This window comes from Podarcis pityusensis (assembly GCF_964106645.2).
Source record: "Podarcis pityusensis genome assembly, chromosome: 3".
Lineage (NCBI taxonomy): Eukaryota > Metazoa > Chordata > Lepidosauria > Squamata > Lacertidae > Podarcis > Podarcis pityusensis.
Genome location: NC_138026.1, coordinates 51,555,475 through 51,570,075, shown reverse-complemented (window position 1 = coordinate 51,570,075; position 14,601 = coordinate 51,555,475). Strand labels below are relative to the sequence as shown.

The 14,601-nt window shown below is 40.7% G+C and overlaps 1 protein-coding gene across 2 annotated transcripts in view; it reads left to right on the top strand.

The window, feature by feature from the left end:
• The window catches only part of REV3L (REV3 like, DNA directed polymerase zeta catalytic subunit), a 60,485-nt gene that overhangs the window by 4,449 nt on the left and 41,435 nt on the right, over positions 1–14,601 (top strand). For both annotated transcript variants that reach the window (XM_081000367.1, XM_081000368.1), the window contains exons 2-7: positions 3,851–4,040; positions 5,004–5,078; positions 5,514–5,674; positions 9,137–9,233; positions 11,630–11,724; positions 12,315–12,419. In XM_081000367.1, coding sequence (XP_080856493.1) covers positions 3,851–4,040; positions 5,004–5,078; positions 5,514–5,674; positions 9,137–9,233; positions 11,630–11,724; positions 12,315–12,419 — 723 coding nt within the window. The remainder of the gene's footprint in view (positions 1–3,850; positions 4,041–5,003; positions 5,079–5,513; positions 5,675–9,136; positions 9,234–11,629; positions 11,725–12,314; positions 12,420–14,601) is intronic.

Below are 14,601 nucleotides of genomic sequence, written 5' to 3'. Positions count from 1 at the left end.
AGGGAGAAGGGTAGCAAAGGTAGCTGCTCTGAGGTACGGAGACAAACAACAATCCTGGTGAAGAGGGAATTTTGTTCTGTCGGCTGCTGCCCTCTCTGCACAGCAGGGTCAATAAAGTAAAGGGACTTATTTTCTTGAAGATCCACTGTATCAGGGGAAGATGGGGATAAGAACTGTGTCACATACTCCAAGACTAATCCAGTGCAATAGCTAGTAAAGGGGAATACATGTCTTGGATTACTGTATTGTCTTATATGTGGAACTGCCATTGAAAATGGTCTGAAAAATTAAGGTGCCTCCAAACCAGGCAGTAAGGTTTTTAACAGAGACTGGTTAACATGACCGAATTACATCAGTACTTCTTCATTTGCACTGACTTCAACTCTGTTTCCAGGTCCAATTCAATCATCATCTAAGGCCCTTTTTCGTGTGCCTCCATGAGAGGTCTGTAGGGCATCAGCATGAGAACAGGCCTTTTCTGCAGTGGCTCCCCGTTTGTGGAATGCTCTTCCCAGGGAGGCACAGAAATTTTAATAATAATAATTCAAAGTGCTGATTTAACCTTTAAAGTTCTAAATAGCTATGGCAAGGTGACCTGAATTATCTCCTCCCATATATACTTAGCCAGATTCTGAAGGATCTTTTCCAGGTGCCCTCACCAAATGATATGCAACTGGTGGTTCCTGGAGGGTGGGTGTTTTGGGCAGTGGCATTCCAGTTGTTGAATCCCTCTTCAGAAATGCTTGCCCAGTACCCACTTTAAAGCCAGTTGAATATATATATATATATATATATATATATATATATATTGTTTGAAACATGTTTTAATGAAAAACAAATATATTTGTGTTGGAATTTTCATTGATTTTGGAAAAATCAGGTAAATGCTGAAGTGTTCATTTACGTAGGAGAAAAGATTTTCTTTCCAGGATTACTGTGTTATATTGGACACAACGAAATAATGGAAACATGAGCATCAAATACATTGCTGCACCAATTATATGTTTGCATGTGTATGTAAAGCATTTTACATGTACATCTAAAAATGTAATGAGTGTTTGCAGCAAATGTATACTTCTACTGTACATATGATATGGCTGTATACGCCAGGGAGCTGAAGTTGGCCTCAGCTGGTCTCTCCTCCCACCCTTGTACACATGCTGGTAAACATAAATTTACTGCTGTATAATATAGAAGTAGCCCTTGGTGTTGCTTTTACTGATTTAATACTATTTTCATACAATAAGAAAGTAAAACAGATTAACTAGCTTGTAATGGAAATGTGTATTCCAGTTTCATAATTTATAATAAGAAATAAACAAGTAGAGAAAAGTAGTTTTAAATTCTCGAGAAAGTGGTACTATAGTCAGTATTTGCTTTATCCTTGCCTTGCATTTTATTATCAGTCATTTGGCCTATGTATAAATCCTATGCATGGCAAAAATCCCCCACTAAATTGGTAGAATGCTATCCTTTGCTTTTACCAAACTGCAGCCACATGCCAAAGGAGTTTTATTTATTTTTTGTTACATTGCTAACTTGCCTTCACTCGAAGTTTGGGTAGTATATAAGAGGTCAATTCCCTCTCTCTCCTCCTCCCTCCCTCCTTGTTTAAGCAGTGTGAATGGCCTGATTCTTGATTCTGTGGTCAAGATTTTTTTTAAAAACTTCTTCTCCAAATCTTACACTGAATTTTTATTTGCCTCTTTGTTTCTACAAGCTGCTGCACCAAAAATATTGATTCCTCACTCCAGTCATGGTTTTCAGCTATACATATAAAGCTCTGGATTGTAGTTTAGTAGAGAATCAAAACTGTTAGCACCTCAGATATTCCCACCCCCAGCCCTACAGGGAGTACTACTATAATTGCTGTTTACTTAGGAAAAAAAGGATCCCTTGATACCAAGTAGCAGCCACAACAAGGAAATGCTTTAAAATCTTGTGATTTCAGGTCATTCCTATTATTTTGCTAACATGTCTTACATGTTTATCTTAATGGTTATAGTTTGATTGATTGGATTCATTCACTGCCTTTTTGTCAATGCAGTGTACAATTTTAGAATTGTTCAATTTTACAGTTCTCCCACCCACTCACCTGCAGATAAGGTAAAGCAAACAAACAAAAACAACCCCGCCCCCATCCCTTTTTCATTCTCATGGAGCTGATTATATCTGTTGGTCCAGTGGGAGGAAGGAACAGACTCACTGGTACACACGCATATGGTAACATTTTCCTGCAGTGGGGAGGGAATTCTCAGGTGCCTGGTAGCAAATTTGGATTTTTCCAAAATCTGTGATAGTGTCGTGGAATTAAACAGGAAAATTGAGTATATGAGCAATAATGTTTCTATGTATGTATCTATGAGGTCTTTTTGTATATGAAATTCACTGACCTATTCTGTTGTTATTCTGGACTGGCTAATTTTGTTTTAATTAGGTTTATGGATATATGTTTTATTTAATGTTTTAATGCTTCCTAATAAGGAAAATATGGTAATTTTCCTTTGAAATAACATGGCATAAAAATGCATAAACTTATATTCATGTATTTTCCCTATACAGTTAAAATATATAGTACTGCCATTGAAAAGTATTGTATATGACTAAGGTCTATTAGTTTCATTGGTCTACTCCAAATAATGCCACCCATAGCCACACAAAATGGTTTGCCAAAACAATCAGAGTAGTATCCATATCTCTCCATCTTGTGAATTAACATAGATAAACAGGGACCACATAGCCAAGAAGCCATGTTTTTGTATTCTTCCTTCACTAGTTTACATTGCTGAATTAATTTTTCATCCAGGGCTAGTTGCTGGTACCACCTTCAAGTAGAAAATGTTTCCAGCCTTTGAGTTTTGCACTATTTCCATAAGCGCTGCAAGGAACACTTTGAAGATTAAGTCCTTGCATAATGATTATTTGGTTCCCCTCCCCTGCAAAAAAAAGTGAGGGCCCAGTCTAATTGAATGGACTGCTACTCTGTTTCCTAGTACAACCTGACTGAGAAAAGGTGCCACTTGAATCTCAGGCCAAAGTTATGCCATGTTGAATTCCTACCCAGTCAGGACAATATTTTCCAGACATTTTTTCTTTCCATAAGCCTTTTAACAAGACATCAAAGTTTATCACCTATTTGTAAAATAATCTTAGTTATAATGATAGCAATGTATTGAAAGCTGCTGAATTTCAAAGTCAAGTATGAAATGGATTTTTGCAAGTGCTTCTGCACTAGAAGTGATAAATTAATATAAAAGATAACGAATGTTGCATAATTATTTTTAAACCACCCATCTTATGGAAGCAGTCTAATTGACTTCAGTGCTGAAAATGTCAGTACGGAGTTCAAAGTGTTAATAGCACATAATCAGCCAAAAAACTGATTGGTAATCTTTCATATCATTTGTGTTTATACTTTGAAATCCAGGAGCCACTTTATGTTTTTGAACTAATGCCTCTATTGCATTTGCAAAGAGGATTTGGGACAGTAGACATCCTTGCTTGGTTCTCTAGGTCTGTTAGGATGAATAAGAAGGATTGTAAATTTTGCATTGTTAGAAATTTCATAGAAACAAACAGAAATACTTTTGTGTAGACTTCAAAGTTGATGAAAAACAGGCCACACAGTAAACCTGTTTCTATGAACTATCCACCTTGTTTAAGGTGTCCATATCTCATGTATACTCATGAATCTATGTTTATAGGTTACTTTCAATAGAATTAATTTGGTTTTTTTATTATTTGCCTTTAAAGTTAGTGAATCATATTAATTGTTTTGGCAAATAGGTTTGACAACTTTCTGGAATCTTCCAGTTTTATGATTCTCAAATATTGGTATCTGGTTCTCTAGGTCAGAAGACTTGCCTCCATTTACATGGTATTTTTCCTTACCTGTATGTGCCATATGATGGTTATGGGCAGCTGGCAGAACATTATCTGCGTCATTTGGCATTCAGCATTGACCGAGCACTGAATGTAGCTTTAGGAAATCCATCCTCTTCTGTTCAGCATGTATTCAAAGTGTCACTAGTATATGGAATGTAAGTATTACTTTATTATCCCTTTTTAATTTGGTGGGTTGTGGGGCGTGAGTTGCTGTTGACAAAATTTAAAGACACTTATAAGGTATTCAGGTTATAAAGCACTGTTAGTTAATAAAGGATTTAGAATCATAGAATTGTAGAGTTGAAAGGGATCTTGAGAGTCATCTAGTCCAACCTCCTTAAATGCAGGACTCTCAACTAAAGTATCCATGACAGATGACAACCACCTGGGGGAGTATGTTGCACTCTCAAACAGTTCTTATTGTCAGAAAGTTCTTCCCAATGTTTAGTCAGAATCTCCCTTCTTGTAACTTGAAGAAAGGTGTATTAAAAATACTTCTGCAAAGGCTTTGAGTTCACAATATTTGTTAGTATCCTTATACACAGAAGAGAACAACTTTCCTCCTCTGAGTAAGTCATTTCAATTCCCACTCTCTCACCAGTTTAGTTGCCCTTTTGATGCCATGTAAACTTGATGTCCTGAGTTTAGTTCAACCCCAACTTTTCTTTCTCTGAAGATTTTTTTAAAAAAGTGGGCTATAAATTTATTAAACAAAATAATTAAATATATTGACTACACAGGTTTCCAGTACACTTGTGCAATATTCTTTAACTTACTATATTTTTGGTAAGCTTTTGTAATATTTCCTGGATAGTTTGAGAACCATATGTGAAAGCTTTGTTTTAAAGCCATCTAGGATTGTGTTAAGTAAGCAAAGTCTTACCTTTCAAGTCCTGTGATTCACTCTGGTCCATTTACTACATAGTTTTTGGATGATAAAATGCCCCTCATGTAGGACTAGCAAACAACCATAATTATGATGCACAGAGAATATCCAAATCTGGAGCTTAGTGGAAGGTCTGAAGTGCTGAACTGCCATTTACTGCAATAGGGTTGTTCAGCTTACAGATCATGGGACAAACAATAACATTACACCTTACTGAATATTTGTTTTCCAGACCTTTTTATGGTTACCATGAAAAAGAAAGACAATTTATGAAGATCTACCTTTATAATCCTGCTATGGTGAAAAGGTAATGTAGTAAAAATATGATGTGTCTACTTTAGAAAATAACACTTTCCCTGTTACCTTTCAATATTGCACTCTGCCAGCAGCTGCCTTTAAAGACAATTTAGAAGCTGCTGCTTCTAATTCTAATCTGTGGATCACTGGTGGCTCCTGGATCATAGTTTGGGAACTTCTGGCTTAAACAGATGCAAACAGCTTCTTTTAATATCTGCTCCTGCAAATATAACACATGTAAATTGGCTCTTTGGAACATGGTTTTAGTGCCTAAAAATTTCACTGTTTAGCTATAATTCTGTGTGCTAGAAAAAGTATATTTTGTACTTTTGGCTTGTGTTTCAGTATTGATCAGCATTATATTTCAACCAGTGCTTTGTTTAAACCAGCATTATATTTAAATAACATGGTAATATGTTTCATTTCTAACTTTTTCCCATTTTAGAGTGTGTGAGCTTCTACAAGGTGGAGCCATAATGAATAAAAACTATCAACCTCATGAAGCTCATATTCCCTACCTCCTCCAGCTCTTTATAGATTACAACTTGTATGGAATGAATCTAATAAACCTGGCTGCTGTCAAGTTTAGAAAGGCGAAGAAAAAAGGTATGCAATTCCAATTCATAAATATTATTTAGCAGTTTTTGACAAATCTCTGGAATAGACTTTGTGTGACACAAGATATGATAATTGATTCTGCCTTTCTAATACAGTGGTGCCTCGCAAGACGAAATTAATTCGTTCCGCAAGTCTCTTCGTCTTGCGAGTTTTTCGTCTTGCGATGCACGGTTTCCCATAGGAATGCATTGAAAATCAATTAATGCGTTCCTAGGGAAACCGCCTTCAGACCAGGTCCGGGGACAGTCTGTCCCCGGACCTCTTCTGAAGGCTGGGGGGGGGCAAGGGCTTTTCTTCCCACCCCCAGCATTTTAAAAAACCCCGGGACAGCGGAGGACTTCTCCGCTGTCCGGGCGATCTTAAAATGCTGGCGGGCGGCATTTTAAAATCACCCCGGGACAGCGGAGGACTTCTCCGCTGTCCGGGGCGATTTAAAAGCCCCTGGGAAGGCAGGCAGGGGGGACAAAGACTTTTGCCCCCCGCCAGCCTTCAGAAGAGGTCCTGGACCTCTTCTGAAGGCGGGCGGGGGGCGAAAGTCTTTGCTCCCCCCTGCCTTCAAAAGCCGTCCGGGACAGGCAGGCAGGGGGGAGCAAAGACTTTCGCCCCCCGCCCACCTTCAGAAGGTGTTCCCTCCCCCCACCGCCCAGCTTCGGAGCACCGTTCCGAAGCCGGGCGGCGGCGGCAGGTGTTCCCTCCCCCCGCCCGGCTTCGGAGCACCGTTCCGAAGCCGGGCGGCGGCGGCAGGTCTTCCCTCCCCACCGCCCGGCTTCAGAGCACCGTTCCGAAGCCGGGCGGCGGCGGCAGGTCTTCCCTCCCCCCCGCCCGGCTTCGGAGCACCGTTCCGAAGCCGGGCGGCGGGGGGAGGTCTTCCCTCCCCACCGCCCGGCTTCGGAGCACCGTTCCGAAGCCGGGCGGCGGGGGGAGGTCTTCCCTCCCCACCGCCCGGCTTCGGAGCACCGTTCCGAAGCCGGGCGGCGGCGGCAGGTCTTCCCTCCCCCCCGCCCGGCTTCGGAGCACCGTTCCGAAGCCGGGCGGCGGCGGCAGGTGTTCCCTCCCCCCCCCGCCCGGCTTCGGAGGAGGTCCGAGGACAGTGGGGAAGACGCGCTGCGCTTCCCCGCTGTCCCGGAGATTTCCCTATGGGCTGTCGTCTTGCGAAGCAAGCCCATAGGGAAATTCGTTTTGCGAAGCGCCTCCAAAACGGAAAACCCTTTCGTCTAGTGGGTTTTCCGTCTTGCGAGGCGTTCGTCTTGCGGGGTACCACTGTAAATGATGTATTTTCCATACTATTCTTCACTGTTGGTATACCATGTAATGTGTAGAGATGTAGTTTGAACTGAGGAAAGAAACACAGTACTTTCCCACATTTAGAGACAATTTATTAGCTTGGGGTTCTCTTAGGGTTATTTTTGTGATGATAGGAAGTTAGCTGGCATATACTGAGCTACATTGGAACTACTGCAGCCTCCAATTTAAGCATTAGCCAGCAGTCATAGATGACAAGGAATTCCATGCAGCTGAATATGGTGAATTGCTTCATTTTTCCTCTGTGCCTAGGATAGACACCAGGTAGGCAGCTAGAGGAGAGACGCCCCCTCCTCCACACCTAGCATAGAAATGCTCCCATATGAGATGTGATGATCAATCGAGACGACCTCCCCAAACCTATGGAAACACTGGTAGAGACCTATTGGATTAGAGGCTTTAAATAGGCATTATAAATTGGTTCTAAGTAGTGGTTCCAACTTTAAGATGCTGTTACACTTTTCACAATAAATGACAGACTAGCTGCTATCATTGTTGTTTATTGTATTTTAGATTATTTTAGTTTATGTTTATTACATGTGAAAAAGAAGTAAAATACATTAAAAAGGAATGCAGTGGGATGATTCAGCAGGCTATTAATTCTGTTTTCAGGCTAGTAATTTTCTATTCTTATTCACAAAGTTGTGCTATTTAGATCGTACAGCTGCCCTACATTTGTTGTAAGGCTGATAAGACAACAACCATCTCATGCATTAACTGAATACATGAGGAGGAAGCTGGAACACTCCTGTCAGCCCTACCACAGATGCTGACACATTCTTTGTACATCCTCACCACCCCAGCTCCAGGAACATAGCCAGCAGGCAAAAAAGCATTTAGTGCATAGATATGGGGGAGCCTCTGCTTTAGGAAATCTGTCATAGGCAGTAGCAGACAGTTGGGTGTAGTGGCAGTGCTTACTCCCTGACTGGGAGAAGCCAGATATTTGGAAAGTTAGTGTTGTGCAATGCACTGGCAGGAGTGCTGTATCAGCTCCACTTCTGAGTTTGCACAGTGGGAACTTTCCTTCTGCCTTGTTTCTCCCACTTTCCAGAAACAAACCAGCAAAAACTGGAAAAATGTGGGGAGTCCCATTTACTCCTTGGGCCTTCACACCACTGATAATGAAACTGTATATGATTGAGGCAATGTGTGTACACAGACATTTCCCCTTTCCTCTGTAGGACCTTGTTAACATTTCTCAAGCTCCTCCTTCCATGAATGTCAATAATTATCTTTGACTCTCTACCGTGACACTACTTTTCAACACTGGGAGAGCAGGTTTAGCCCTTATTTATTTTACTTATTTTTTTAAAAAAATTACACCCTCTTTTCACTATCAAAATCTCAAAGCATCTTACAATGATAAAAATAAACATTTAAAAAACAAATTAAACCTCAGATACTTAAAACCTCAGAAATATAAAATTTACCCCAACTGCTAGATTGCGACCGCTTCAGATTCTCTGACAGAAATGTCTGGCTCAGATTAATCTCTTCCAAAACCATACTTTTTTTATCAGGCAACAGGAAACTAGTACTGTTGTGAGAGGACAGTTGAGTTATACTAATGGGCATTTGGTTAGGGACCAATCTGTGGAACAGAGTATTGAGAGCAAATAAAATATGTGACCCAAGCAAATAAAAGCTAAGGCCCTAGAAGCTCAAACTTTGTTGGAAAGTATTAGTAGGTTCTCTTCTACTTATGCTACGCCCAATGTTCTCTGAATCTGAAAAGGTCACAGGACAAACAAATGGGATTAGAGTTTTAAGAACATAAGACATATCCTGCTGGATCAGAGCAAAGGCCCATCTATTCCAGCATCCTGTTATCACAGTGGCCAACCAGATGCCTATGAGAAGCCCACAAGCAGGACCTGAGCATAATAATAGTTTCCCCGCTTGTTTCCCCAGCAGCTGGTATTCAGAATCATATACCTACTGATACTCTTGTATTTTCTCAAGCACCCTTTCTTAAACTGATTTTGCATTTATTTTTGTTATAGGATTCTGACTTCATTCACAATGCAAGTGGAATATGAATGTTTTGTTAAAGAAACAACAACAAAAATCATTTTCAATATAAAATGTTTAGAGTAATAATAGTTCACAGTACCTGAAAGCTTATCTACTGTTATCTGTTTGTAGGTGATGTATTAGAAGAAAGTGGATCTTATAAATACAGTTTGTCGGGACATTCTGCTACCAAAACCCTTCTTCAATGGGAAAACAATCAAATACCAAGGTTAGCATCTCTGAATATATATCTCTCTAAATAGTCTTGAGACCACTTAGTCTAAAAAATAGTTATGGCATAAGCTTTCATGGACTGCATTCCACTTCATCAGAGGCTTGAATGTTACCCTGAGGTACAGAAATATATGCATATTTGGGGAAAATTGTAAACAGTAATGTCAAAAGAAAAGGAAATGCTAAAAGTATAGCTGTTGATAATTATGTTATTAACAGTGGCCACTGACTAAAAAATAGTTGGAAGTATACATGTCCAGGCACTGGTTAGCTAATTAACACATGAAATGTGAGAAAAAGAAATATTTGCCCCGGTTCAGTGTCTACTTGCTGTCACTGGTGGATTGATTCAAGACAAAGGTGGCTGGATGGAGGAAGCACAGATAGGCCCAGTTAAGCCATGTTTAAGAATATGGTTCTGACCAAACAGGATTTACTAAATACAGTAAGTCTTCAACTTATGCACATTTCACTTGTGTGCATTCAGCTTTACACCAGTGGCAAAAAATAAATATAAAGTAAGGGGTGGGGTTCTGGGAAAAATTGCTTTGGCAATCCCACTCACTGTTGAACCCAATGTGTTTTGACTATACACAATTTTGACTTTAGGCGCAATCCCTGTATGGTAAGAATTCACCTCTACACCACTTGTTCATTACCCAGTTGAGGAACAGCCACCTTTTGAATAAACAACAGACCCAAGGAAACTATTTCCAAGTCCAGCATCCAGATTTAGGGACCCAGCATTTATTATAGCTATTGCAATAGGACAGAGCTCATTCAACTCAATGTGCCAGTTGAGAAGGTCTGCCTCGAGGCACTTTGGAACAGACGTTTATATAGTAGTTCAAACACAGCAAACAAAGAGTCATAAAACATCTTCACATGCATCAGGAAAGGTTACAGGTCATGAAAAGTAAAGCAAATGTGGCTGCATACTGGTATCTTCACCTCCACATCACCTTGGAGTGGCCCTGATGTGTCCAGACCATTTTGAATAGCCAGATATCTGGCATTGCCCTGGCAACCTAGCCTTCAGTGAGGGAAGAACATCATAAAATCCTCTTCCTGGGTCTCAGATAGCTTCAATGATAGCTGATTTAAACTCTGGTGCTAAAACATCCTGCCATTTGTACCACTTTCAGTGGTAGATAAGGAGAGATGGAATGCAGCGTAGGAATGGGGAGACTAACAAATGCAGAACATGCAAAAATCAAGCCTAATACATTCTAAAAGGTCTCTAATTCTTATACTGTATCACCTGGAATGTAACCGCTGCATAAATTGCAGGCTTACTGTATTACTGCTTAGTTGATTGTGGTAGAAGAACGGTTAATATTTCCAAATGTTGTAATTTATATTAGGCTATATTCCACCCATATATATTTTATGGTTGCCTGAACTCCATAGCCCCTAAAATCCTCTGTGTTATCTCTTATCCTCACTGTCAGCCTCATTTATTTATTTACTTACTTACTTACTTACCACCAACTCATAGAAATATCAAGGCCATCTACAGCTATATATATACAAGTACAATAAAACATCAAACACAATAAAAATACAAATCTTGCCTATATTTCTATCATTGTGAACACATGAATCTGTCCCTTTCGGTACATTCATAAACCACTTATTTAAATACATCCTGACTTACCGTATTTTTCGCTCTATAGAACGCACCTTGTTTTAGAGAGGGAGAACAAGAAAAAAAATCCTCCCCATCTCTGCGCAGCGCCCCTTCAGCGAAGCGGCAGGAGAAACTGAGCCCCTTCCATTTCTCCTTCCGCTTAGCTGAAGGGGCGCTGCGCCTTAGCTGAAGGGGCACCTACCCTTCAGCGAAAGGAACCCGAAGCCTCCGGAGCACGGCGGGAGCGCTCCCACTGTGCTTCAGAGGCTTTGCGTTGCTATCGCTGAAGCAAAGGAGCCTGCATTCGCTCCATAAGACGCACACACATTTCCCCTTAATTTTTGGAGGGGAAAATGTGTGTCTTATAGAGCGAAAAATACGGTAGCTGTATTTATCCCATGGGACATATTCTGAACCTAACTTGCTTGTATACTCTGCCCCGTGCTGCCTGCAAATCTCTATAGATACTTTCTTTCAGTGGTGCTGTTTATGTAAAATGAGTCTCTTTCTCTCAGTGCCATTAAGGTAGGGAACAGGTGATGATTTGCATACATGTTCATTCAGGGTGCATGACTAATGTGCCTCTGCTTACCATCTAACTATGGCATAAATATCATGACTTTAAAATGTTCAGACTATTTAAGATAAATTGTGATTTAATATTCAGTTAGTTGTTTTTTCTACTATTAGAATTTAAGAAAATATAATTTTAGTGGGAAAGTACCATATTTTAACCATCTTTAATTTTAATATAATTGCAGTTCTTTGATACTGGAGGGTGTTGAACCACAGAGTACCTGTGAACTGGAAGTAGATGCAGTGGCTGCTGATATTTTAAACAGATTGGATATTGAAGGTAAACAATTTTGCTTTGTGTAATCATTTAGGACATTAACAAGTTTGTTTTTTATGCATGCTTAGCACAATCTTCCCGAGCTGTTCCTCCAGATATTTTGGACTGCATCTCCCATCAGCCCGAGCCAGCAGAAAAGGAAGGCTGGCATAGCCCAATGCATCCTAAGTGGTATTTAAAACCTCTAAGTTACAGTTAACCTAGTAAGTAAATATAACTGAAGGGATTATATAAACAAGTGACACAAGGTGAAGGCAGGAACAGGTTTCGGGGTGCTATGCCGCTACCCTCCCAACAGTGGCATTGCTGCCACTTACTGGGAAGGTGCAGGGACAGGTACGCTAGCTGAGCCACTTTGGTACTGAAGACAGTGTCCTACCTTACTCCCTCAGCATTATGGTAAACAGCAGCAATGCTGCTATTGGGAGTGTAGCAACATAGCACCCCCTCACCACAGTAGTCACTTTGGGAAGGCAATTGTCTGAAAATATTGTCAGGTTAATTCTTGCAAACAGCATAGATTGTACAGACAAGAGGTTTTGCAGTAAGCTTGACACTCCTGTTGAATTTGCTGTATTTTTCACTTTTTCCAGCCCAGGTTGGTCGGAACCCAGGTTTGCAAGCGATATGGGATGATGAGAAACAACGGCGTAGAGAAAACAATGAGTCCTCTCAAATTAGTCCTCCTAACTCACAAGGTAACTCACAGGGCAAAGTTGTTGTTGTTGTTACATATTTATTTCTCAGTCACAATTCCTGGGCAGGTACGTTTGATGGGTCAGTACTCAATTAAGCATTTGCTGCTTGTTGGGTTGTTAATTTTATCATAGCAATCAGAAAGTCAAGAAGCTTTCCCATTCTTCTTCTAATACAGTTGTTGTTGTTGTTTAGTCGTTTAGTCGTGTCCGACTCTTCGTGACCCCATGGACCAGAGCACGCCAGGCACTCCTGTCTTCCACTGCCTCCCGTAGTTTGGTCAAACTCATGCTTGTAGCTTTGAGAACATTGTCCAACCATCTCGTCCTCTGTCGTCCCCTTCTCCTTGTGCCCTCCATCTTTCCCAACATCAGGGTCTTTTCCAGGGAGTCTTCTCTTCTCATGAGGTGGCCAAAGTATTGGAGCCTCAGCTTCAGGATCTGTCCTTCCAGTGAGCACTCAGGGCTGATTTCCTTAAGAATGGATGCGTTTGATCTTCTTGCAGTCCATGGGACTCTCAAGAGTCTCCTCCAGCACCATAATTCAAAAGCATCAATTCTCCAGCGATCAGCCTTCTTTATGGTCCAGCTCTCACTTCCATACATCACTACTGGGAAAACCATGGCTTTAACTATATGAACCTTTGTTGGCAAGGTGATGTCTCTGCTTTTTAAGATGCTGTCTAGGTTTGCCATCGCCTTTCTCCCAAGGAGCAGGCGTCTTTTAATTTCGTGACTGCTGTCACCATCTGCAGTGATCATGGAGCCCAAGAAGGTAAAATCTCTCACTGCCTCCATTTCTTCCCCTTCTATTTGCCAGGAGGTGATGGGCCCAGTGGCCATGATCTTCGTTTTTTTGATGTTGAGCTTCAGACCATATTTTGCGCTCTCCTCTTTCACCCTCATTAAAAGGTTCTTTAATTCCTCTTCACTTTCTGCCATCAAGGTTGTGTCATCTGCATATCTGAGGTTGTTGATATTTCTTCCGGCGATCTTAATTCCGGTTTGGGATTCATCCAGCCCAGCCTTTCGCATGATGAATTCTGCATATAAGTTAAATAAGCAGGGAGACAATATACAGCCTTGCCGTACTCCTTTCCCAATTTTGAACCAATCAGTTATTCCATATCCAGTTTTAACTGTAGCTTCTTGTCCCACATAGAGATTTCTCAGGAGACAGATGAGGTGATCAGGCACTCCCATTTCTTTAAGAACTTGCCATAGTTTGCTATGATCAACACAGTCAAAGGATTTTGCATAGTCAATGAAGCAGAAGTAGATGTCTTTCTGGAATTCTCTAGCTTTCTCCATAATCCAGCACATGTTTGCAATTTGGTCTCTGGTTCCTCTGCCCCTAATACAGTGCTGTAGTTAAAAAAATTAATGGAGACATCATGATAGTAAACTTTACATTCTTTATTTAAGCTGCTGCTCAAGTAAGCAGTGCCTGGTTTGTTGATTAATTTAAAAATGGTTAATCATTCAGTGCAACAGTTTCAGGACTGCTGACACATGGTCCCATCAGATTGCTCCACTTACTAGCCTCACTTGCTGCAATCTTCAGACCACCTTCAAGGACAGCCCCACACACAATGTAATACAGTAGTCCAGATGAGAAATAACCAGAAGATAGACAACTGAGGCCAGGCTATCTGTTCCAGGAATGGCCATAGCTGGCAAACCAGCCTAAGCTGGGCATAAGCTCTCCAAACAACAGAATCCACTTGAGACTCTTTTTTCAAGGCTTTAGGTGTATTTCCATTCCTTTGTGAGGCATTGATCACTCCTTGGACCCATACCATCAATCCCCTCCTAGATTTTACCAGATCTTATGGGCAGCAATTGAGAGAGCATGTCAGTCCCAACACTGCAAGCATCCCATCACATCCTTGGGCTGCAGCAACTGAAAGTGATCCCACAAGCTATAATTTGATAGTGCTCTAGGTTCCTACAATCAGTTGCGGCATCAAGTAGAGGGTGATTACAAATGTTTTTGAGAATGTTTGTGCAAAGAGAAGAATTTCTCTGGATTTAGAGTCAGTTTTTTTACACAGTGCTCTTCCTCTAAGTTGGAAACAGCCTTCTGTGAGTGGGAGAAACTAATGGTAATTAGTGGAACAGCAAATTTGGATATAATCAACAGATTATATTCCTTATAATATTTTTATAACTATATAAAAAGCAT